General features: G+C 34.0%; 1 protein-coding gene across 1 annotated transcript; it reads right to left on the bottom strand.

The window, feature by feature from the left end:
* Window positions 1–3,205: 3,205 nt before the first annotated feature.
* LOC111700772 (uncharacterized) lies at window positions 3,206–10,681 on the bottom strand. The gene is made up of 6 exons (XM_023471810.1): window positions 10,495–10,681; window positions 7,884–7,926; window positions 6,742–6,841; window positions 5,654–5,794; window positions 3,779–3,997; window positions 3,206–3,404 (listed from the first exon to the last, which is right to left on the bottom strand). The coding sequence occupies exons 1-6, from the start codon at window positions 10,518–10,520 to the stop codon at window positions 3,289–3,291; spliced, it is 645 nt and encodes a 214-aa protein (XP_023327578.1). The 5' UTR covers window positions 10,521–10,681; the 3' UTR covers window positions 3,206–3,288.
* Window positions 10,682–25,372: the final 14,691 nt, after the last annotated feature.

Raw genomic sequence — 25,372 nt, 5'->3', positions numbered from 1 at the left:
CTTACTTTGTGTAAAAATATTAGTTTTGTGAAAACTTGCTTGTAATATAAAATATACATTGACTATAAAATTTTTCTTTCCTTTTAATATTGTTCGTATTTTTTTTGTTTCTGAATAAAAGTGTGAATGCGATTTTTATGCTACTCTGGAAGTTCTTGTCAACAATCGACACTGTAACCAATTTTTTCTTAACACATTGCACATTTTCACACAAGGGTTCCCTTCAAACTGACGTTTATTTTGTGGTGCGTCATTTTTGATATTCATATGGCTTTTAAAGATAAGCCAATTTTTTTGTGAAAATCAGAATTTAGATTTGTAAAATAAAAGTTTTGCAGTTTACATTAAGAGAAATCATCCTTATTACATATTAACACTGAAATATTGAGATCTAAATATATATGTATTGCGTGACGCGGCTAGATTTTTTAAAATCACACTAAGGCCCTAAATATACCATTTAAAAATTAGTTTTACCCGGAAGAGTCAAATGTGGTGGTACGGAAGGGGAAATAGTAGTGGCGCATGGCTGCCGGAAGAGAAAAAAGCTAATATGTGGTACGGAAGGGGAAATAGTGGTGGCTCATGGCCGCCTGCCTTCCCCCGCTCACACAGCTGCATACTGGCAATACACATTCCACGGATGTAATGATAGATCAAGAGTGCATACTTCTTTGATAAGTCATTCCCCATTAAAAAAACTTCTCCTAGTAGTATACAAATGTACAGTAATTTTTTTTGCATAAATTTTTGGAGATGAGTATCGGAAAGGATTAATTTGTCTTAGTGTCGATTTTTTTATATTTTTCCCCATCAGCATTGGCGTACATAGGGGGGGGGGCAGTAGTCCTCTTGCCCCCCCCTGGGAGTTCCAGGGGGGGGCCCTGCCCCCCCCTGGAAAATACAAAATTAAAAGGAAACAAATTTAACACAAAATTTTAAGATACTTTAGACTAAAACTTTTTCAAAAACAAGACCTCGACATATTAGATGCTTACATGATGTAAGATGTAATAAAGGTANCCCCCCCCCCCCCTACTCCTTTTACAAATTGTCTACATAACATAAAGCTCAAATGTGACATGAAGTCAAAGTCATTTATTTAAATTTGACAAACATGCTTATTATTAAATGTTATTTATTAAAAGTTTAGAAGTTGCAGAGTTTTAAAAAGAAAATGTCTGAAAAGTGAAAGATTGATTAAAAATATATTGATTTAGTTAGCTGTGATGGAGTTAAGTGATAAATAAAGTTAAAAAGTTAAAGTTAGTTTTCCGAGCAAAGGTATAATTTTTAGACTCTATAAGCTAAGTAACACCCAAAAATGTAGTCTTTTTGGTGTATTTTTATGGTGTTAATTGACTTTTTGAACAAAACAATTCCAGGGGGGGGGGCAAAAAAAGCTTGCCCCCCCCTAGCTAAAATCCTGTGTACGCGCCTGCCCATCAGATCATAGAAAATCATTTATCCCCCCCCCACAATTCTTAAAAATTTAATACCCCTTGATATAAGTGCATCGAGTATTTACATTTTTACCATGGTTTAAAAATTTATGATGGACTGTTACCCTTGTTTAGTTGTATTCCCCCTTTCGCACTATTATTAAATTCTAGCCAATAGAGGGTTTTTTAGGGCTCTTCGCTCGATCCCCCTTTCAATAACAAATTTTAAATCTGAACTTTAAATATCGCCATTTTTAACAGTTCTCAAATTTTTGCTGATTTTTCGGGTTTAAGTCGTGCATTTTCTTCAATAATAAATTTTGACATTTTTTCGGGCAAAATTGTTCAACTCGTTCAACCTTCCGTGGGATTATGTCAGTTGCAACAAAATCGTGCTCGATCTGTTAATTAGTTATTACGCTTTTGATACAAACAAACAGACAGACAAGCTAGGTATATATAGAAATGTAAAAGCTAGATTCCCGAACAAGTTCCGAAACAATTAAACCATCTGCATTTAACGTATTTAACAGTTATCTTCAGTTCCTTAAGTCTAATGTCATTTGGAATACCCTACTCACGCAGTCGCACCCTTGACACATTAGTTAAAGTAAAATCAACCTAAAGTCTGACTGCGTCAACCTTGTTGCACCGGCTAGGCCTATTGAATGTCTGCATTATTTACCCGATGTCTGGGCGATACAGTACAAACTGGGACCGGATAGGTTGAGCCGGCTCGGAAATTCACTTTATATACTATGGCTCCCCGTGATAGTTGCAAATTGTGATTATTTGGATTCAGTAATCAATATCTAAAAATGCAATTCAAAATCATCTCGTCTTTAAATAGACATTATTCTTTAACACCATTAGTGTTATTAAGGATTTATTCATTTTACTTTTAACAAAATAACAATACATTACTTCAGTGCACAACTGACAATAATTTAATTTTTTTTAAAACCGAAGATTCTTTGAAAAGTAATATTTGATTTTAACGAGTAGAGGAATTGTGTATTAAGACTAATCTTTGGTCGTTTTATATCATGATCTGGAATATATCTAGGCAGTGGCGTATACAAGGAATACAAGGGGAGATGTTGGGGGTAATACCCCCCCCCCCCTCCTCTAGATTTAGAAGGATAAAAACTGTTAAAGGTTTCCGTAAGAACATGGATACAATGGTCTAGAAAAGAGTAAACTTCCCAAGGTTCATTAAAACCATGATCTAGGATATATCTTAGAAGATAAAACTGTTCAAAGTTTCCGTAAAACCATGATCTAGGATATATCTTAGAAGATAAAACTGTTCAAAGTTTCCGTAAAACCATGATCTAGGATATATCACGAAAGATAAAACTGTTCAAAGTTTCCATAAAACCATGATCTAGGATGTATCGCGGAAGATAAAACTGTTCAAAGTTTCATTGAAACCATGAATCTTGATCTAGGATATATCTAGGAAGAGTAAACTGTTCCAAGGTTTTCTAAAGAACATATAAACCATGATCTAGGATATCTCTAGGAAAGAGTAAGCTGTTCAAGGTTTACTAAAAAGAACTTAAAAACCATGATTTAGGACATATCTAGGAAAAAGTAAACTGTTCTCTTCTAAGTTTTCTAAAGAACATGAAAACCATGATCTAGGAAATTTCTAGGAAAGAGTAAACTGTTCAAGGTTTCCTAAAGAACATATAAACAATGATCTAGGATATTTCTAGGATAGAGTAAGCTGTTCTCTTCTAAGTTTTCTAAAGAACATATGATCTAGGATATTTCTAGGATAGAGTAAGCTGTTCTCTTCTAAGTTTTCTAAAGAACATATAAACAATGATCTAGGATATTTCTAGGATAGAGTAAGCTGTTCTCTTCTAAGTTTTCTAAAGAACATGAAAACAATGATCCAAGAGATAAGGTATAAAATGGAGAGGAGCAGAGGAACCAGAATCCAGGCCAACTCATCTTAAAACAAAAATATCGAAATTTATATTAACAGTTTTTATTATTTTCAAGGGACTGTAGAAGTAATTTTATGTCTGATTTACAAAGGTCTCTTTAAAGCTTTGTCTGATCAGAAATTTATTAGATTTCTTTAAAAATTGATTATTTTCAATTCTAGTTTTTCTTTGAATTGGCATGCGCATATTCTGCTTTAGAAACAAATGAGGAAATTGTCCGAATTAATTGTTTTGTTCCAGCTAAAATTACGAAGATATCTTCCACATTTTTGATTAGCTAAAACTTATAAGGGTACCGGTGTGAATCAAGCACGCCCCTATTATTAAATGGAAGCTGACTTGAAATTACATCCACAGTCTTTGAACTAATTATGTTACCTAACTCGATATCTCCATAATACTTATTTCTATGAACTACTGTAGCTCCAAGTATCCCTGAGAGCACGAAGCATCCAAGAATATTGAAAAAGTAGAAGATTAACCAGGATAAAAGTGCTAAGGGACGGTTTCCTAGAGCACCTCCCACCAGGAACAAGTTGACTGTGAGAGCTGTGAGACTAAACAGCAGCTGACCGGCCAAGGCTGTGCTTGTTTGTCCTAAATATTAAAAATCAATAACATCATCTTTATTAACTACATGGTTACCCAAGCAAAGAATGTGACTTTAATTACGACATAAGACTTTAAAACTGCAATTAAAAGATTTAGTTTGTTATTTTGCTTTTTAACAATGGCTTTAATGACGAGCTAAGACTCTTGAAAACTGCGATTATATATTATTATATACATGCGATTATAATTTGACAGATAAATAAATAAGTTTTTAGCTTCAGGAAACCGTAGATGCAAGAAAAAACTGAATACATTCTGTACATGTCGTCTTTGAAGTCTCATCCTTTTTGGAAGAGACTGTGATTAATAAAGATAATCATGTGTAGAAGCTTGTTTAATGTTTATGACCTACTATTCTTTACGGTTTAAAATTTCACAATCAATTATTGGCCTAAGAACCTGTTTAACTAATAACACAAGCTAGCGTGTACTAATTAAATTTACTTCATAAAGGTCTATTACAATGCGCTAGCTGTTAAGAAATTAATAGAGTAGAAAAAATATTGAGTCTAATTTAGTACAAAAACGTGTAAAACAAGTGTAGACTGTAGAGTGGATCATTTCATCCCCTCTGCGATACTTAATCATCCTTGAAAGTTTGTTAAAAACATTTAATGATTTAAATTAATTAATTCCTTTTAAATTAAATAACAATGAAATTTATTCGAGACGTTGATATTTTTATTATGTGTTTCTAATTAATCGTTAAGTGTTTTAACAAGTCTTCTGTTTAGCAATTTTTTAAAATATTTTTACAGTTTTCCAATATTACCCACTTGTATAAAATACTTTGGGATTCTCCTAGCCTGGGGGGGGGGGGCATTCCAGGATCCCGAAAACTCCAATAAAACACCCCCCTAAAGTGTTAAGAGCACCCTACATTTATTGCTTTGATGAAATGGTTTGAACATTTAAAGGAGAATACAGTATGAACGGATGCACGAAACCGGCATTTTGTTGCACTCAAGGTTATAATGCAAGGACAGTTAATTGCAGTTGCGTATACTCTGCGTACATATTGAAACCAGTTCTCTCTGGGAGGAATTTGTAAAACAAGAATAGATGCATCCGAGGAGGATGAAAGCTTTTAATTATGATAATTTTGATAATTCACAATAATAGTTTTCTATGACCAGAATATTTCATTGATTTTTTATGTGAAAGATGGATCCCATGTCAGGATCTGACATCCGTCTTGTGTTTACATTATCGATCAGAGACAGTACACTGCAGCACAAAAGATGCGTACACCTCTGAAATAACTTTCCTTGCATTATAACCTTGGTTGTACTGTTCCGTATCGCAGCTAGGTGTACTTTAAACATACATCTATATTTTTTTCTAATAAGTGGCAAATTTTTATTTGTACTTTTTAATTCTTCTAATTTTCTACATATATATTATCAGATACAGAAATTGAAAGAGAAAGATTAGATAAATGTTAAGGAAAATTTAAAGAGAATAATTAGATAAATATTAAGAAAAATTGAAAGAGAAAGATTAGATAAACATTAAGAAAAATTGAAAGAGAAAGATTAGATAAACATTAAGAAAAATTGAAAGAGAAAAATTAGATAAACATTAAGAAAAATTGAAAGAGAAAAATTAGATAAACATTAAGAAAAATTGAAAGTTTTCTACCTGTATGCTCCTTATTTGGACCAAACCTAAAGAGAATGCAGAGAAGAGCATCTGTACAAATATGTGAGATCGGGTCATCAGCAGCTGATGGGTCATCATTCAGGTAGTTAGTGATCAGGTAGTACAAGGATACTACTATACCTACAGTATATACAGGGGTAGTGATTAGGTAGTACAGGGATACTACTTTACCTGCAGTATATACAGGGGTAGTGATCAGTTAGTACAGGGATACTACTTTACCTACAGTATATACAGGGGTAGTGATCAGGTAGTACAGTGATACTACTTTACATATAGTATATACAGGGGTAGTGATCAGGTAGTACAGGGATACTACTTTACATATAGTATATACAGGGGTAGTGACTAGTGATCAGGTAGCACAGGGTACTACTTTACTTACAGTATATACAGGGGTAGTGATCAGGTAGTACAAGGATACTTCTTTACCCACAGTATATACAGGGGTAGTGATCAGGTAGTACAGGGATACTACTTTACCTACAGTATATACAGGGGTAGTGATCAGGTAGTACAGGGATACTACTTTACCTACAGAACAGGGTTAGTGATCAGGTATTACAAGGATACTACTATACCTACAGTATATACAGGGGTAGTGATCAGGCAGTACAGTGATACTACTTTACCTGCAGAATATACAAGGGTAGTTACTGTAGTATATCCTGTATAAGACAGAAGACCAAATAACTCTTAAATCATTATATTCCAATTTAATTCTGCTTCAAGAACAGCGCATTAAATTGTCACAATTAAATATTCAAGCAAAGACAGCGACAATATTTTACACATTTTTGATCATTTAAACGTTGAAAGCGTAACGTTGTGAATTGCGCATGCCTTATTTTTTAAACGGAAGGTACCTTAAAATAAGGTTGAAAGTCCCATTAAGTAAGAGAACTGATTTTGAAAAAATTTAGATAATAATTTGTTATAATTAAAGTATGAAACAAATCAATGAAGGTGTTTATGAGTTCTTATCGGACGAATCGGACACTCAAACAAACAGACAAATAGATATTAAACTTGTTTATTAAATGTAACATTATATTATTATTAATTACCTGCACAATGGATAAAAGCTAAAGATGTTCCTATTAAAGATATTCTTCCTTCTGGACTAGTGATCATCTGACAGCATCCCTTTCTCTCACTTACCATTCTCTAGAGTACAGTACAGTACAGTACGCTGCAGTACGCTGCAGTACGCTACAGTACACTACAGTACAGTACAGCGCAGTACAGTACAGAATAGTATACAGTACAGTACAGTACAAAACTTCAAAGTACAATACAATGCAATATAGTGCAGTAAAGTACAGTACAGTGGAGTATAAAACAGTACAGTACAACTTAGTACAATATAGTGCAGTACAGTACAGTACAGCGAAGTGCAATAAAGTACAGTCCAGGACAGTACAAAGCAGTATAGTATAGTACTTTAGAGCATATTACAGTACACCACAGCAAAGTATAGTACACAACAGGGCATACATTTACAGTACAATTATTTGTTGGTTGTAAATTATCTTTTTAAGAATTGTTTCTTTGAAGTGTACAAGTCCAATATGGTGAAATTTTAGGTGATTATAACACACATTTTTTTAAACTAGGCTTTCAGGGCGGTTTGCGTCATCTTCTATTTGAATTGTGAACATTTTCTCTTTGTATGCATTGTAAAACAAAAGCAACCAAATTTCGCGGATTTCAAAAAAAAATCGTGGATTTTTAAATTTTATTGAAAATCGAATTTTGTTGGAGGCAAATTTTTTAAGTTTTGATAATATATAAACCTTCCCTGGGGTACATGTGAAGTCTCACACAAGTTTTGGGCCCGATCGGATCAGCCATTTTGACGCTTATTGGATACAAACAAACTAACACCCAAACAGACCAGCAAATTATATATGTGCTAGGCTTTTAGGGTGCTTCGCGCCCATCTTTTATTTCAATTGTGAACATGATTTTATTGTGTACATTGCAAAAAAAGACAAAATTTCGTAGATTTTCAAAAAAAGTATTTTGATGGAGGCAAATTTTGATATTTGGATCATCTATAAACCTTCCCTGGGGTCACACGACAATCCACAAAATTTTTTGGCCCGATCGGTTTAGCCGTTTTGACGTTTATTTGATACAAACGAACAGACAGACAATTAAAGTATATATATAGATAGAATAGATAGCACAGTGTACATATTTTAACCTGTCCGTGTGGAGCAGAGCAGCAAGTAGAAGACCTGCTGATACTAAATATTTTACTTTAAACATCTGAACACCAAATTATTTTTTTTTATTTTCATTGTCAAAATTATTATTATTATTATTATTTATTATTTTTTGTAACTTTTAATTTTGGCGATTAAGTTAGCAACCTTATACTGAAAACAATTGAACTTGGTTAATCATCTTGAAAACAAGAAAAATATTTTCTTTCCCTTTCATTATATGAGTAATTCATTTCAATGGTACTGTAACTTTAAACTAATCATGGTTAAAGAAAGGATTTTCATCCTGTACATACACCTGTTGCGACTTCAAGAGCTTCGGAACTAACGAACATCTCCAGAACTTTATACCTCAAAACACATGGGTTCAAGATCTCAAGAATTTAGAAATTCACGAACATAGGAGGAGCTCTCATAAACTGATTATTATAAAACGTAAGGACTAAAAAACATAAAAACTCATTGACCTAAAATTTTTTCAAATCTAACAGATCAATAATTTGTTAATTCATAAAATTACTTTGTTATTCAAAACTCAAGACAAAAAGACACAAAAACTCAAGGACTTATCAACTCAAATATTTAGGAGCTCAAAAAAACTTCAGCACTGAATATCTGAGTAAATTAAAACTCCAGAACCTAATATCTCAAAATGAAAGGACTCAAAAACTCAAGACTACTGGAGAGAACTGAATAGATTAAAAATCCGCGAAACTTGAATTCTTAACTACTATGGAACTCCAAAACTAGAACTGAGAAACCTAGGATCAAAATGAACACTTGTGTTAAATTATTTATTTTAATTTTACATTAACCCAGAGTTCAAAGCTTAAAACTTTCCCCGCGCGCAAAGAATAAATACTAAGAATCTTGTTTGAAGTTTCAAATGTAGTTTCTCTCCCCTCTCAACCCTATCCATTTTTCTCTCCTACTCATTCCTCTGATCTTTCATTCTCATAATCGTTTATCTTCATCCTTCATTCTCCTTTCTACTTATCTTTTATTCTCATTGTCTATTCTCTTCATCTTTAATTTTACTTTCTCCTTATCTTTTATTCTCATTGTCTAATCTCTTCATCTTTAATTTTACTTTCTCCTTATCTTTTATTCTCATTGTCTATTCTCTTCATCTTTAATTTTACTTTCTCCCCCCAGTATATACAGGGGTAGTGATTAGGTAGTACAGGGATACTACTTTACCTGCAGTATATACAGGGGTAGTGATCAGGTAGTACAGGGATACTACTTTACCTACAGAACAGGGTTAGTGATCAGGTATTACAAGGATACTACTATACNCCGTCTTTGTATCATGAACTTATAGGAGATTTAATAGCTCAGACTTTGTATCATGAACTTATTGGGAGATTTAATAGATCAGACTTTGTATCATGAATTTTTTGGGAGATTTAATAGCTCAGACTTTGTATCATCAAATTACAGGGAGATTTAATAGCTCAGACTTTGTATCATGAACTTATTGGGAGATTTAATAGCTCAGACTTTGTATCATGAAATTACAGGGAGATTTAATAATAGCTCAGACTTTGTATCATGAACTTATTGGGAGATTTAATAGCTCAGACTTTGTCCAAGCAAGCTGTGACTATCGATCACAATTTGCCCAATAAAACATTTTTCTCTTTTTTAAAACTTTTTTGTCGGCGAATGCGTTTAAATAAAAAATAAGAGAGCTCTGTAAATGTAAAGATTGTTATATAATAGATGCACAATTGAAGAATCCGAACAAATCTTTTCGTTGTTAGTCCAGAAGGGAATTAATTTTAAATATTATCTAAGTCAAAACTTTCGTTTTAGAAAGCGCTAATCTACAACACTTGATCTCGATATCTACAGAGTCAACTTTAAGTTTAAGAGATAAGCGTTTGATCTCTCAATTTAAGTTAATCTCTGGTCGGTTTCGAATAGGATATCTGGTAGGAATTAAATTAATCCTTTTGACGTCAAACGTTTTAACCTCTGGATTAAATGTTTGTTTTTAAGTTCCTATTATCACACTAAGCTTAGCAAAAGGATAAAATTAGATATTTGTGCAACATTACTGGTGTGAGAAAAACAAATTAATCAATTTATTGTTTAGAAATTCAAAACATTTTTGTTCATCATTTTTTTAATGAGAGCGGAAATTTAAATTTATATGATGAAAGATTAAGAAGGATTAAAATTTATTTTTGATAAAAATTTTAAATATAAAATATACATGTCTTCAGTCAAAGGCTCTTGATGCAGATATAATTGCTGGAAACATAATTAATAGAAACGCAGTTACTAGAAACCTGGGGAGGAATATTTTATTTCTAAGACACGGGTGTACAATGAAAACGGGAGGTTTTAGAAAGAGCCTAAAATTCTTTCTCATATTGATATTGGTGAAATTAGAAAAAAACCTGAAACCAAATTTCAGAAGAGAAAGAGCAAAATAAAACAAATAAAAAAGGAGTTAAAAGTCCTGAATTAAAAAGAGAGACATAAAGGGAGAAGTAAGGACGCTTAAAAATAAATTGGAAGGATTAAAACAGAGAAATCATTTTTAAATACATTTTATGTAAATTGTTATCTAAAGTATGCCTTGGGCTGTTATCTCTGTATTCCATCTAAAATCTGAGAATCACATTTTTTACTATCTTGATTTGTTATTTTCTTCCACTTCTGCTACATGAGTAGTAGCATATTTTACTGGTGGAACTACAGACTACTGAAGTATCTAAGTAGTAAGCAACAAGGCAGTACATCAGTGATCAGCTGTTTAGATGACCTAGAGCAACAGCTTTCACCTATACATTCTCATATACTAAATATATATACTTCACTTTAACTCAAATATATTATATAAACACATCTAGTAAAAACTGGTTTTTATTAATGTAAAACTTTTAGAATTTTAAAATTTTATAGTAAACGATTTTTAATGAATATCTAACATAGGGGTGTGAGGCTACAAACATAGGGGAGAGAGGCTTTGATCATGGGGTAGGGGATGGCGGTTGGTTCAAAAATAGGGGAGGGATGGGAGAGGGGGGGGTTTCGATCTTAGGGATGGGGATATCATATTAAATACCTAAGCAGAAGAAACACACACGTTGCATTGGCTAGAAATAATATCCAATCTACTTATCTTTAAAATCTGTAAAGGTAAAACTGGTTTCGTCTAGGTTGTTTGATTGATTTAAATTCAAACCTTACGCCTTTGATATATAGCCTAGTTTTGGATGAAAATTGAATTGAGGAAAAAATTGACCAATTCGTCTAATTTTCTTTTCAACACATATTTTTAGATAATATCATGCACTTTAATAATGATTGCACTGGACTGCATTAATCATATTTACAGTGCAACTTAGTCAAAATTGAACAATGCAATTATATGCACCTTCTGTCATAATTAAATCCAATGAATGTAAGGCAAGGAAAGTCATTTCAGTGGTGTACGCATTTTTTGTACTGCAGTGTACTGTCTTTGGGTTCTAATATAAACACAAGATATGTCTCTGTATCCTTGTATCCGGAATGATTATGTCTCTGTATCCTTGCATCCAGAATGATTATGTCTCTGTATCCTTGTATCCGGAATGATTATTTCATTGTATCCTTGCATCCGGAATGATTATGTCTCTGTATCCTTGCATCCGGAATGATTATGTCTCCGTATCCTTGTATCCGGAATGATTATGTTTCTGTATCCTTGTATCCGGAATGATTATGTCTCTGTATCCTTGTATCCGGAATGATTATGTCTCTGTATCCTTGCATCCGGAATGATTATGTCTCTGTATCCTTGTATCCGGAATGATTATGTCTCTGTATCCTTGTATCCGGAATAACGTTGGTTTTGCTCTACTCCATCTATGCACACAAAACAAAGCCTATATAGAACTTCTTGTACTGCTTGTCAACGAAAGAAAGTCAAGGCGGATTAAGAACCTCGCTGACTAGTGTTTTTATTCAGAAGAACTCAGTTCTTGTTGGTAAACCAATAATAAATGTGTTTTGTTATTTGTAACCTCCATCACCCCCTCCCCTCACACCTAATCCACACCTCCTCCATCTCCTCCACCTCCTTCCCCTTTCTTCCTCNCCTTCTAGTTCTCCTACTCCTCTTCCCATACACCTCCTTCTAGTTCTCCTACTCCTCTTCCCATACACCTCCTTCTAGTTCTCCTACTCCTCTTCCCATACACCTCCTTCTAGTTCTCCTACTCCTCTTCCCATACACCTCCTTCTAGTTCTCCTACTCCTCTTCCCATACACCTCCTTCTAGTTCTCCTACTCCTCTTCCCATACACCTCCTTCTAGTTCTCCTACTCCTCTTCCCATACACCTCCTTCTAGTTCTCCTACTCCTCTTCCCATACACCTCCTTCTAGTTCTCCTACTCCTCTTCCCATACACCTCCTTCTAGTTCTCCTACTCCTCTTCCCATACACCTCCTTCTAGTTCTCCTACTCCTCTTCCCATACACCTCCTTCTAGTTCTCCTACTCCTCTTCCCATACACCTCCTTCTAGTTCTCCTACTCCTCTTCCCATACACCTCCTTCTAGTTCTCCTACTCCTCTTCCCATACACCTCCTTCTAGTTCTCCTACTCCTCTTCCCATACACCTCCTTCTAGTTCTCCTACTCCTCTTCCCATACACCTCCTTCTAGTTCTCCTACTCCTCTTCCCATACACCTCCTTCTAGTTCTCCTACTCCTCTTCCCATACACCTCCTTCTAGTTCTCCTACTCCTCTTCCCATACACCTCCTTCTAGTTCTCCTACTCCTCTTCCCATACACCTCCTTCTAGTTCTCCTACCTCTCTTCCCATACACTTCCTTCTAATTCTCCTCCCTCGCTTCCCATACACCTCCTTCTAGTTCTCCTACTCCTCTTCCCATACACTTCTTTCTAGTTCTCATGTTTTTCTTCCCATAAACCCCCTTCTAGTTCTCCTACTCCTCTTCTCATACACCTCCTTCTAGTTCTCCTACTCCTCTTCCCATACACATCCTTCTAGTTCTCCTACTTCTGTTCCCATAAACCCCCTTATGGTTCTATTACTCCTCTTCCTCCTATTACTCCACTTCCTATCCCTTGACATGGTTCTTGTTCTATTCTTTTCCTCTTCTTTTCATCCTCTTTTTTCCTGCTCTACGTCGTGCTCTGCAAAATTGATTTTTCTTGCTCTATTATCCACTCTAGAAGAGCTGGGACAGAAAAAGGTTGACAGTTTATAAACTCCGGGTTGGATCATATACAAGGTTCAAACTATCAGTCACCATTGTACACTTATGTCTAGTTGGGTGTACTAAAACATCCCTACATCAATAATTAAGTTCAAAAGTTTGTCCGAACAAAAAGATATCAGTAAAGTAATACGTACGTCACTGTATACAAAAATTCACCCGTACAAAAGAAAATTATAAGATTTATGTTAGTGCAAAAGAACATGTGTTCATTGTTCAATAGCGTATAAGTACGTCATAAACGCATTGGACAAATTAAGAGCTGTTTATTTCATATGTTCGGTGCAATTCACATAAATGAAAAAGATACCAAATTGCAAAAAGTTAATTTGTACTGCATGCACATTTAATTCTTTAAAGTTTAATTTTACACCTTTCTTAAAGGTTTACTGTTACCCATGAATCTTACTGGTACGCTATTATTTAATTTTTTACTCCAGAATACATATAGACAAGGCAGCGTACTAGTTTATGAATAGTAAACTGTATTTTCTATGCCTTGAAGTAGTTTTGTTAAACCACAATTAAGTTAAAATGAAGAAAACCAAATCTTGAATAAGAATAAAGAAGGAAAGAAGAAACAAAAGTGAGTTCAGAAGTTAAATCAAAACTGCACGAAAAGTGGAAACATAACTGAGGATTAGAAACAGAACTGAACTCAGGAAAAGAAACAGAACTGAACTAAGGAAAAGAAACAGAACTGAACTAAGGAAAAGAAACAGAACTGAATTAAGGAAAAGAAACATAACTGAGCCAAGGAGAAGAAACATAACTGAACTAAGGAAAAGAAACAGAACTGAACTAAGTAGAAGAAACAGAACTGCACTAAGGAAAAGAAACAGAACTGAACTAAGAAGATGAAACAGAACTAAACTAAGGAGATGAAAGAGAACTGAACTGAGGAGAAGAAACAGAAATGCACTATGGAGAAGAAACAGAACTGCACTAAGGAAAAGAAACAGAACAGAACTAAGGAGATGAAACAGAACTGAACTAAGGAGAAGAAACAGAACTGCACTAAGGAAAAGAAACAGAACTGCACTAAGGAAAAGAAACAGAACAGAACTAAGGAGATGAAACAGAACTAAACAGAACTAAGGAAAAGAAACAGAACTGCACTAAGGAAAAGAACAGAACTGCACTAAGGAAAAGAAACAGAACAGAACTAAGGAGATGAAACAGAACTAAACAGAACTAAGGAATAGAAACAGAACTGCATTAAGAAAAAGAAACAGAACTGCACTAAGGAAAAGAAACAGAACAGAACTAAGGAGATGAAATATAACTGAACTAAGGAGAAGAAACAGGACTAAACTTTAAATCAGAAAAAGAACTGAACTAAGGAAAAAACAGACCTAAACTAAGGAGTAGAAAAAGAACTGAATAAAAACTTGAAACCAAACTGAACTAGGAGAAGAAACCGAACTGAACTAGGAGAGGAAACCTAACTGAACTAGGAGAAAGAAACCGAACTGAATGAAGGAGAAGGAATAGAACTGAATTAAGGAGAAAAACCCGAACTGAATAAAGGAGAAGGGATAGAACTGAATTAAGGAGAAGATACAGAACTCAACTATATATCAGAAATAGAATTGAACTGAGAAGAAGAAACAGAACTGAACTAAGAGTAGAAGATTAGATTTTGCACAGATTGAACCTTGAACCTTAACTTGATGATTGGTTCTATTTAAGATATTTTTAGAGAAATAGTTTAGGTTTGTATTAGTGGTGAAGTGGACCTTTATACTGTTAGTAGGTAACCTTTACATTTACCTACTCAAGGATAGGGAGGGGATGGGAGGAAGTGGGGAGGGGAAGGGAGGGGAAGGGAGGGGAAGGCAGGGGAAGGGAGGGGAAGGGAGGGGAAGGGAGGGGAAGAGAGGGGATGGGAGGGGATGGGAGATTGAGGAGGAGGGAGGTCTAGGTGGGGAGAGGGGGGAAGAAGGAGAGGTGTTTGGGCGATGAGAACGACGGAAAGTGATGAAGAAGAATTTTGATAATCAATCATCAAAGTTTTACTAAATTCTAATTTGAACAAAAAGTGCAACATCTTTATTATTCGGATTTGAATAAAAAATTTGTTCTTGCAATAATTTGTAGAAAGGTAAAATATATAATAATCCATTTAATGTACTTTTCCTACTATTTCTAGTCGGGAAGTTAAATATTCAATTTGAAACCCTTGAGCTCATTTTTTTAGGCGCCCCAAGCGCCTTTTTGGGTGCCTGAGCACGGAGAATGAAATAAAAACGCGCAAAAACCTAACCTTGATCTTCAAAACGCCGGAGACGAAAAAAGTGAGAACACAAAGTACATAATACAATAAATACGTATTATGCAGGCCACAATGGGACTATATACATTTTAGAACCAATCTTAAAAAGATTATTAATAAAATTGAACAAAATAAGCATTTTCTATAATTTTCTTCACTAGTACATTTCAAAAATCTATCTGTAGCAAGCTGGGGTCAAATTAACTTCTAAACTTCGTTTTTACTTTTATTAGAAACAAACACACGAATCAACAAGCAGACAAGCAATTTTATGTATAAATATATTAAAACAAAAGATAGAAAATTGTTTAAGACAGTTTTCATTAAAAAAATGTTCAAATTTAGAAATTTTGAACTTAGAGAGGGGGTTTCGGGGGGGAGAGGTTGTAGAAAAGACTAAAAAAAATCCATAATTACAAGTCATAACACATGAACAAGATTAGTATAACTGACTGAGGATAACAATGCAGAAAGTTGAATAAAATGCATCCGCAGTATGCAGTATGCATGAGTTAATGCTATAGCCCTGTATCCTAATCTGTCCTCTAGGTATTATGCAAAACTATCCAATTTCAATTAAAAATGATAGAATAAGACAGGCCTAGGATATCATGTTATTTGATTGAGACCTGATCCCAACCTGTACTACTCCTCCATCTCCTCAAATCAAGAGAGAGGTTTACAATGATATTTTATCTTAACCATCTCATAATCCACAATGGAATCCCATCAGGGGTTTTTCATCCCCCCCCCCCTCCCCTATTCTGGGTCCATCCGTACTCCAACTCAACCATAAATCCTGTACTCCTTCCCTAGATACATTATCTAGGAGTCCTTCTCAACCTAATATCCTGAACTCCTTCTTAACCTAATATCCTGAACTCCTTCTTAACCTAATATCCTGAACTCCTTCTCAACCTAATATCCTGAACTCCTTCTCAACCTAATATCCTGAACTCCTTCTCAACCTAATATCCTGAACTCCTTCTCAACCTAATATCCTGTATTACTTCTCAACCTAATATCCTGTATTACTTCTCAACCTAATATCTTGTACTTCTTATCCTGTAATCCTGGTATTGTGTACTCCTATATCCAGCCTAGTATCCTGTACTCCTATATCCAACCTAGTATCCTGTACTCCTATATCCAACCTGGTATCCTGTACTCCTATATCCAACCTGGCATCCTGTACTCCTATATCCAACCAGGTATCCTGTACTCCTATATCCAACCTGTTATCCTGTACTCCTATATCCAACCTGTTATCCTGTACTCCTATATCCAACCTTGTATCCTGCACTCCTATATCCAACCCGGTACCCTGTACTCCTATATCCAACCTGGAATCCTGTACTCCTATATCCAACCTGTTATCCTGTACTCCTATATCCAACCTGGTATCCTGTACTCCTATCTCCAACCTAGTATCCTGTACTCCTATATCCAACCTAGTATCCTATACTCCTATATCCAACCTGGTATCCAATATTCCTATATCCAACCTAGTATCCTGTACTCCTATATCCAACCTGGTATCCTGTACTACTATATCCAACCTAGTATCCTATACTCCTATATCCAACCTGGTATCCTGTACTCCAATATACAACCTGGTATTCTATACTCCTATATCCAACCTAGTATCCTGTACTCCTATATCCAACCTAGTATCCTGTACTCCTATATCCAACCTAGTATCCTGTACTCCTATATCCAACCTGGTATCCAATATATACAACCTGGTATCCTGTACTCCTATATCCAACCTTGTATCCTACACTACTATATCCAACCTAGTATCCTGTACTCCTATATCCAACCTAGTATCCTATACTCCTATATCCAACCTGTTATCCTGTACTCCTATATCCAACCTAGTATCCTATACTCCTTTATCCAACCTGGTATCCTGTACTCCTATATCCAACCTGGTATCCAATATTCCTATATCCAACCTAGTATCCTGTACTCCTATATCCAACCTGGTATCCTGTATTCCTATATCCAACCTTGTATGCTGTACTCCTATATCCAACCTGGTATCCTATACTCCTATATCCAACCTAGTATCCTATACTCCTATATCCAACCTAGTATTCTGTACTCCTATATACAACCTGGTATCCTGTACTCCTATATCCAACCTATACTCCTATATCCAACCTATACTCCTATATCCAACCTGGTATCCTATACTCCTATATCCAACCTAGTATCCTGAACCTGGTATCCTATATTACTATATTCAACCTAGTATCCTATACTCCTATATCCAACCTTGTATCCTGTACTTTTATATCCAACCTGGTATCCTGTGCTTTTTCTATTGGTTTCTTGTACTACTTTGTCTTTTCTGCTATAAACTGGTTAGCAGGAGAAGGTCAAAATTTATGCAACATTATTGGTCCGACTTTGTGTCCTCGTGACTCCGTCTTTTGTTCTTATTAATAGCTTTTTAAATATAGAAGAGTTATAATTTTAAACATTTAAGATTTTAATCTTACTTGTCCAGAATTTATGAGAACACTGTCTACACCCTGAGTAAATACATCCCTCCAGTAATTCATCTTTTTAGTTGTCTACTGTAAATATCAAACATTCCATACTCTGCAACAACTTCAGAGGATATCTAAGCTCTCCTGTCATCATCTTCTCCAAATCTGATTTAGAGAAGGTTAAACAAGATTGCCCTGGAAAGGGAGTTAGAAGGTTAAACCTATTGCTCAAGCAAACATAATGGTCTAATTCTATAATCCTAGTTTACTCGGACCTTGATCAACTAGTTTGATGTATGAGGTGTGGACGGATTACTATTCTAGAGTTCAAATTAGGGTTTAGGGTTACCGGTAATAATGAACCAAACATGGGAGCTAGGAACTAATTAGAGCTTATGAGCTAAAGAACAGGGATCTATGAAGTTGTGGGGTGCTATGGATGAATACTGAGCTTGGGATGAGTGAGGATTAAGTTTAGGTCTAGGGATGAACGGGGATGGTTTAAGGTGTAGGGATGATTGGGGATGGTTCATGTCTCGGGATGATTGAGGATGGTTCAGGTCTCTGGATGAGCGCGGATGAGTTCTAAGATTAGACCAGATGAAGAAAGATCGCTAAATGTCTGAATGATTGATGATAAACAATATATTGTATGTTGAGACAGCTGGATACAAAAGATCCATGAGGATACAGAGGAAATATATAGAATACAGGGGATGTACAGGATTAAGGGGATATATAGAATACAGAGGGGGATACAGGAGAGATATAGGATAAAGGGGTATACAGGAATACATAGGATATAGAGTGGTATACATGGAATATATAGAATACAGAGAGGGATACAGGGGAGATACAGGATAAAGGGGTATACAGGAATACATAGGATATAGAGTGGTATACATGGAATATATAGAATACAGAGGGGGATACAGGAGAGATATAGGATAAAGGGGTATACATGAATACTTAGGATATAGAGTGGTATACATGGAATATATAGAATACAGAGGGGGATACAGGAGAGATATATTATAAAGGGGTATACAGGAATACATAGGATAAAGAGTGGTATACATGGAATATATAGAATACAGAGGGGGATACAGGAGAGATATATTATAAAGGGGTATCCAGGAATACAAAGGATATAGAGTGGTATACATGGAATATATAGAATACAGAGGGGGATACAGGAGAGATATATGATAAAGGGGTATACAGGAATACATAGGATAAATAGTGGTATACATGGAATATATAGAATACAGAGGGGGATACAGGAGAGATATATTATAAAGGGGTATCCAGGAATACATAGGATATAGAGTGGTATACATGGAATATATAGAATACAGAGGGGAATACAGGAGAGATATATGATAAAGGGGTATCCAGGATATAGAGTGGTATAAATGGAATACATAGAATAAAGAGGAAAATGAAACAGGAGATACAGAAGCTACGAGATATACAGCTTCTACATTATAAGATTCTACCCTGTTTCTGTACAAAATATACAAACAAAATACTTTGTTTATTTTTTTTTTGGACAAGAAATAAATAGTACAATTCTTCAGCAACAGGGATTATTATTTCTGAATTTATTCACTCTAGCTAAAACATATTCTTCTACAAAGAACAATAGCTGGGACAATTTACCGTGGGAAAATGATTTGAATCGTGCATTCATCAAAAAGATAAAAGCCGAAAAGAATAAAAAAGGATTATATCATGTTTATTGTTTGTCAAGTTAAATATTTCCTTTAGACCTAGATATATAGAAAAAATTGTATTCTTAAAACATTTGATTCACAGCCAGTCACATGTTAAGGCCAATTTCCGAAATAAAATTCAAAATTCAAAATTCAAGTTCATTATTTGTAAAATTTATCAATATTCTGAATTCAAGTTCATTATTTGTAAAATTTATTCAATATTCTGAATTCAAGTTCAGTATTTGTAAAATTTATTCAAAATTCTGAATTCAAGTTCATTACTTGTAAAATTTATTCAATATCCTGAATTAAAGTTCAGTATTTGTAAAATTTATTCAAAATTCTGAATTCAAGTTCAGTATTTGTAAAATTTATTCAATATTCTAAATTCTGAAGTAAAATATCTCTGAAAAAAGTTCTGATTTAAAAAAAAACTACTGTCGAAATTTTTTAGCTTTTGTTCCTAGCCGGGCACCCATGGGTTCCTTAAAAAAATGTCAGACAATTCTGACCAACCTTTTGGCCATCTTAAGCTGACATATGAAAATATATACACATACATGCATACATATATACAAATATATATTTATATATGAGCAACGAGCTTTATTATATAGAAGATATTGCAAAGTATCGAAAAAGTTTAACATATGTGTTACTTCATATATGCAGTAACATCTCGCCATATAACATTTCGCCTAAGTAACAACTCGCCCAAGTAACATTTCGCCATATAACAAGAACTCGCCTATAAATAATTTTTTAAATTAAATTGTAGTGTAAATGAAATTATAGTAGAAAATCCACGAATCCAAAACCGAAAATCCGCAAATTCAGTAATTCCAACAATGTCGGGAGTACTGCACGTATCTACAACTCAGCGGGGGAAACCATCTTTGGTTGACATAAACAACTTCTCCTACACTAGTTTAGTCCGAGCAAAGACAATAGGTTGGGACTTTCTAAAGCTTGTTATATCCCAGGAAGCAAACACACGACGTGTGTTGTCTGTCAAACTCTGTCGGTCAAGACATCCACGGAAACACAGGCAGGAAGCATGCGGCGGCGGCGAGCTGTTAAATAAGCGAGTTGCTGTTATATGTCGAAATGTTATATGGCAAAATGTTACTTAAGCAAGTTGTTATATGGCGAAATGTTACTTAAGTAAGTTGTTATATGTCGAAATGTTATATGGCAAGTTGTTATATGGCGAAATGTTATATGGCAAGTTGTTATATGGCAAAATGTTACTTAAGCAAATTATATGGCGAAATGTTACTTAAGCAAGTTGCTATATGGCGAAATGTTACTTAGGCAAGTTGTTATATGGCGAAATGTTACTTAAGCAAGTTGTTATATGGCGAAATTTTACTTAAGAAAGTTGTTATATGGCGAAATGTTACTTAAGCAAGTTGTTATATGGCGAAATTTTACTTAAGAAAGATGTTATATGGCGAAATGTTACTTAAGCAAGATGTTATATGGCGAAATGTTATATTGCGAGATGTTACTTCTGAGCCTTAACGCCCTTTTTTAAATTCAACTATTCCCGTGTTTTATCTCTGTTTGTTTAAAAAGTACAATTATCCATAAAATGAGAAATATAAAATAAAACTCTTAGATTTAAAAATCTGACTAATTAAACCCGCAGAACAATGTTAAATCTTTTAAACGCCATTTTCTAACTTCCTAGTCGAATACTGACCGGTTTTAGAATAGCAACGTTTTTAGAGCAATAACTGCATTCGCCCCGGGAGGTTGCAACAAACTTATATATTTCTTATCCTACCTTTGGTACACGTAGTAAACTTCATATTTATCATTATCCGTCAATTATCCTATTAGCGGGAAAGGTCAAACTAAATTTACCTGGACAGTTTTTATAGGTCTTACCCGTTTATAAATACTTGGAGTTCGGTGTTGTAAATAAAGTAGGGGTTAGTTTCACATTTAAAAAAATATATATTTTGGTCGGGGTTGGTCCTAAAGATCAATATTAAAAAATGAAAAAAATGACAAGAAAATAAACAACAAACCTCTTTAAAAAATGAGTTGACATATTATTATATGTAAAACTTTTTTTCACTTTTTAAAATACATAACAGGTACCACAGCTAGATATTTAATAAACAGTAAACAAAAGGTTCTGATTAAAAGTCCAGTAAGTCTTTAGAACCCACTTTCAACCATTAAATATATATATTATTTTTTTTGTAGCGTATTTGAGATTTTAAAACATTTCTTTTACGTTATTTTTGACGAATATTGAATGAGAGATCAAAATATGACTGAAAATATTCCTATTCAGACAGCGCGCAGGATGCAATTCGTTGTAATAAGTTTAACGTAAAAAGTGGAAAAAAAACTATTTCGTTTGTATAACCGGATTTTGTTAAAAATAATTTGTAGATTCGTATCTGGCCGCATATATTGTAAAAAAAAAACTGTAATTGGTTAGGACCAAATAGATATATATTATTAAAATCTAATTAGTTAGGACACATATATTATAAAAGGACCAACTATAAATGATGGAACATATATTAAAAAATAGCAACACATATTTTACAAGCACAGAGCAAGCTAAAATTTAAGAAAATAAGGAGAGAAATGAATCTGTTTATTATCATTAAAAAAGTAAAATATAAGAAAACTCTCTGGTTACTAACTAGGCAACATATAACGTTAAAAACTAATCAAAACAATATAAATTCAACTAAAGGACCTTATATTTGTGTTTTTTAATACTGGATCAAGCATTTTGTTTTAAGGATTAAATTTCTCGCGCATAAGATTTCAATTTCGTTGCTTCTGAAAACACCATGCACTTTGATTGGTCGAATTTTAGAAACTTTCCCGGGCACAAACTAAAAATTAAAATAATCTTAAGATTAAAAAAATTATGATATCTAGCATTGGTCTCGATATATCCACAATTATAAGTTTTCAGCTCGGCAGACATAAGATAAGTTTAAATTGAGGGATCAAGCAATGATTTAAAAGTTGCAACATTGGATATCGAGATAAAGCGTTGCAGATCAGCGCTGTTTTACAAATAAGTTTTGACCTCAGATTTGAACCAGGAACGGTAAAACGGAAGAAATAAATAACTTTTCATTTTCCTGGAAATATAATTTTTATTTTTTATTAACTTGGTAGATTTTTATCTTCATTTTGGACAAAATTATATTATTATTTACATATGCACTGAATTTCCATTCAATAAAGTTCTTTGCTATAAAAAATAAATATATAAATATAAACTTCTGTTTTGATTTAATAATAAATTGATTATATATTATAAAATATATATGTTTGAAAATGCTGGCCAAAAGGCTGGACCAAATTGGCTGAAATTTGTTAAAGAAACCATGGTAAACCGCTGGATGACAGAGGATAAACGAATTTTTGAAATTTTTGAAATTGCACGGGCATTGCCGGGCACTTTTGCTAAAATCATGATTGGATACCAATCGTAGGTAAACGTCGAGAGTAACTATGACTATGAATAAGATAAACCTGGACAACACCGGGCACTCCATATAGTATTATGTATGCATATTGTATATGCATACAAATGCATCATGTTTCGGTGCTTTAATTTTAACCATCTTGACAGAGAAACAGATCTGATCAAGTTCATCAAATACATTTTAATTAATAATTTAGTTAATAGCTTTGTACGAGTTAATTTTAGAAAAATCCAAATTTATTCAATTTTTAGCATTTTGTAAATTTATATATGATTTGTTTTTAGTGAACTGTCCCCTTTACTTGAATACAAGCTTGTTTTAAATCCTTGAGCATGATACTGTAAACTAGCCAATATGGTTGAGTATTGTATGTACTGCTCTGTCATAGAGTCAACATTTAAACTTTTAGTTGTTTAAGGTTTTATCTGGATTGTGTCCAGAAACCTGAAAACAAGTTAATTTCATGCAATTAGACTAAATTTAGGTCTGTGGACCTGCCTAGAGTATCAACAGAAGGTTATTCATGATGTATCCATTTCATACTATTGTATCTCAGGTTTCTCTTTCTTATCCTTTATGCGTCAGTTCCAATCCTTTATTATCCTTTATACGTCAGTTCCAATCCCTTTCTTATACTTTATGCGTCAATTTTCCTTCTAATCCTTTATGTCTCAATTCTCCTTCTAATCCTTTATGTGTTAATTCCCCTTCTTATCCTTTATGTGCCAATTCTCCTTTAATCTTTTATGCGTCAATTCCCATTCTAATTCTTTGTGCATCAATTCACCTTATAATCCTGTATACGTCAATTCCCCTTCTAATCCTTTATGCATCAGTTCCTCTTCTAATCCTTTATGCGTCGATTCCCCTTTTAATCCTTTATGCGTCATTTTCCTTTATAATCCTTTATGTGTTAATTCCCCTTCTTATCCTTTATGTCTCAATTCTCCTTCTAATCCTTTATGTCTCAATTCTCCTTCTTATCCTTTATGCGTCAATTCTTCTTCTGATCCTTTTTGCTTCAATTCCCCTTCTAATTCTTTATGTCTCAATTCCCCTTCTTATCCTTTATGTGTTCATTCACCTTCTAATCCTTTACGTCTCAATTCTCCTTCTTATTCTTTATGCGTCAATTCCTCTTCCAATCCTTTATGCACCAATTCTCCTTCTAATCCTCAGCGTGTCAATTTCACTTCTAATCCTTTATGCGTCAATTCACCTTCTAATCCTTTATGCGTCAATTCACCTTCTAATCCTTTATGCTTCAATTCTCCTTCTAATCATTTATGCGTCAATTCCCCTTTTAATCCTTTATGCGTCAATTCCCCTTCTAATTCTTTATACATTGATTCTCTTCTAAGCAGGCAGTTCACATTTATGCGTCAATGTTCCTTTTGAACCTTTATTTTCCTTTTAGAGGTTTAAAAGTCGATCCACTTAAAATTTGAGGCAAATCGGTCAATGGGTTTCTGAGTTATGATCGGACAAACAAACAATAAAAAAGGATTACATCTTTTTATATAAATGTATATATTTCTTTCCACAAATTGAATTGCCAAAGCCCCCCTTCTTGAAATATGTTAAGATTCCAGATGATTTATACTTGAAATATTCTTCACGCAACCTCTCCTCCAGGTTGAACTGCATCTGTTAAGCTGCTGCAGAATGTATACTGCAATAGTTCAGATAAAAGAGAGTGGTTCACAGATAATAACTAATTATATAACTATCAGACCTGAAAGTCTAAGAGGGTATTTCGTTATTTTACGACAAAATCTTAATTAAATTTCATTTTTTACAAGATGCACCGATTTAATCTTAAAAGTATTTCTGAATAGTTCCATGTTTTCTTAATTTTACAAAACATTTTTAAAAATCATAATACTCTTCTCCGAAGAACTAACAAGGAAACTTTCTGTGTAGATTTAAGATTTTAAAACTTTGGAATTTTTATGGGGGCAATGTTTAACTTAATATTGATTTTGCCGATAGGTGCTAAATAGACGCCTGTAGGGAAATGTTAGAAACATATTTGTTCAAGCATTTAAAGTGATGTTCACGTTTATAACGTTTAAACTTTAGAAGTTTACGACGCTTTCGGTAGTTGCAAAATTTGTCTCAAGTTACGCATTTTATGATGGTCTCCTTACTGTTTTCTTCTCCACCTGGTATAGACAGACCCTGCTACGCGCGTCACTAACTATGCGTACGCACAGACTAATACAAGCGCGCGCCAAACCACTACTTTAGTCTTTTCGGA

The sequence above is a fragment of the Eurytemora carolleeae genome, unplaced genomic scaffold (assembly GCF_000591075.1).
Source record: "Eurytemora carolleeae unplaced genomic scaffold, Eaff_2.0 scaffold243, whole genome shotgun sequence".
Lineage (NCBI taxonomy): Eukaryota > Metazoa > Arthropoda > Copepoda > Calanoida > Temoridae > Eurytemora > Eurytemora carolleeae.
This window is presented reverse-complemented; position numbering and strand designations above follow the sequence as displayed.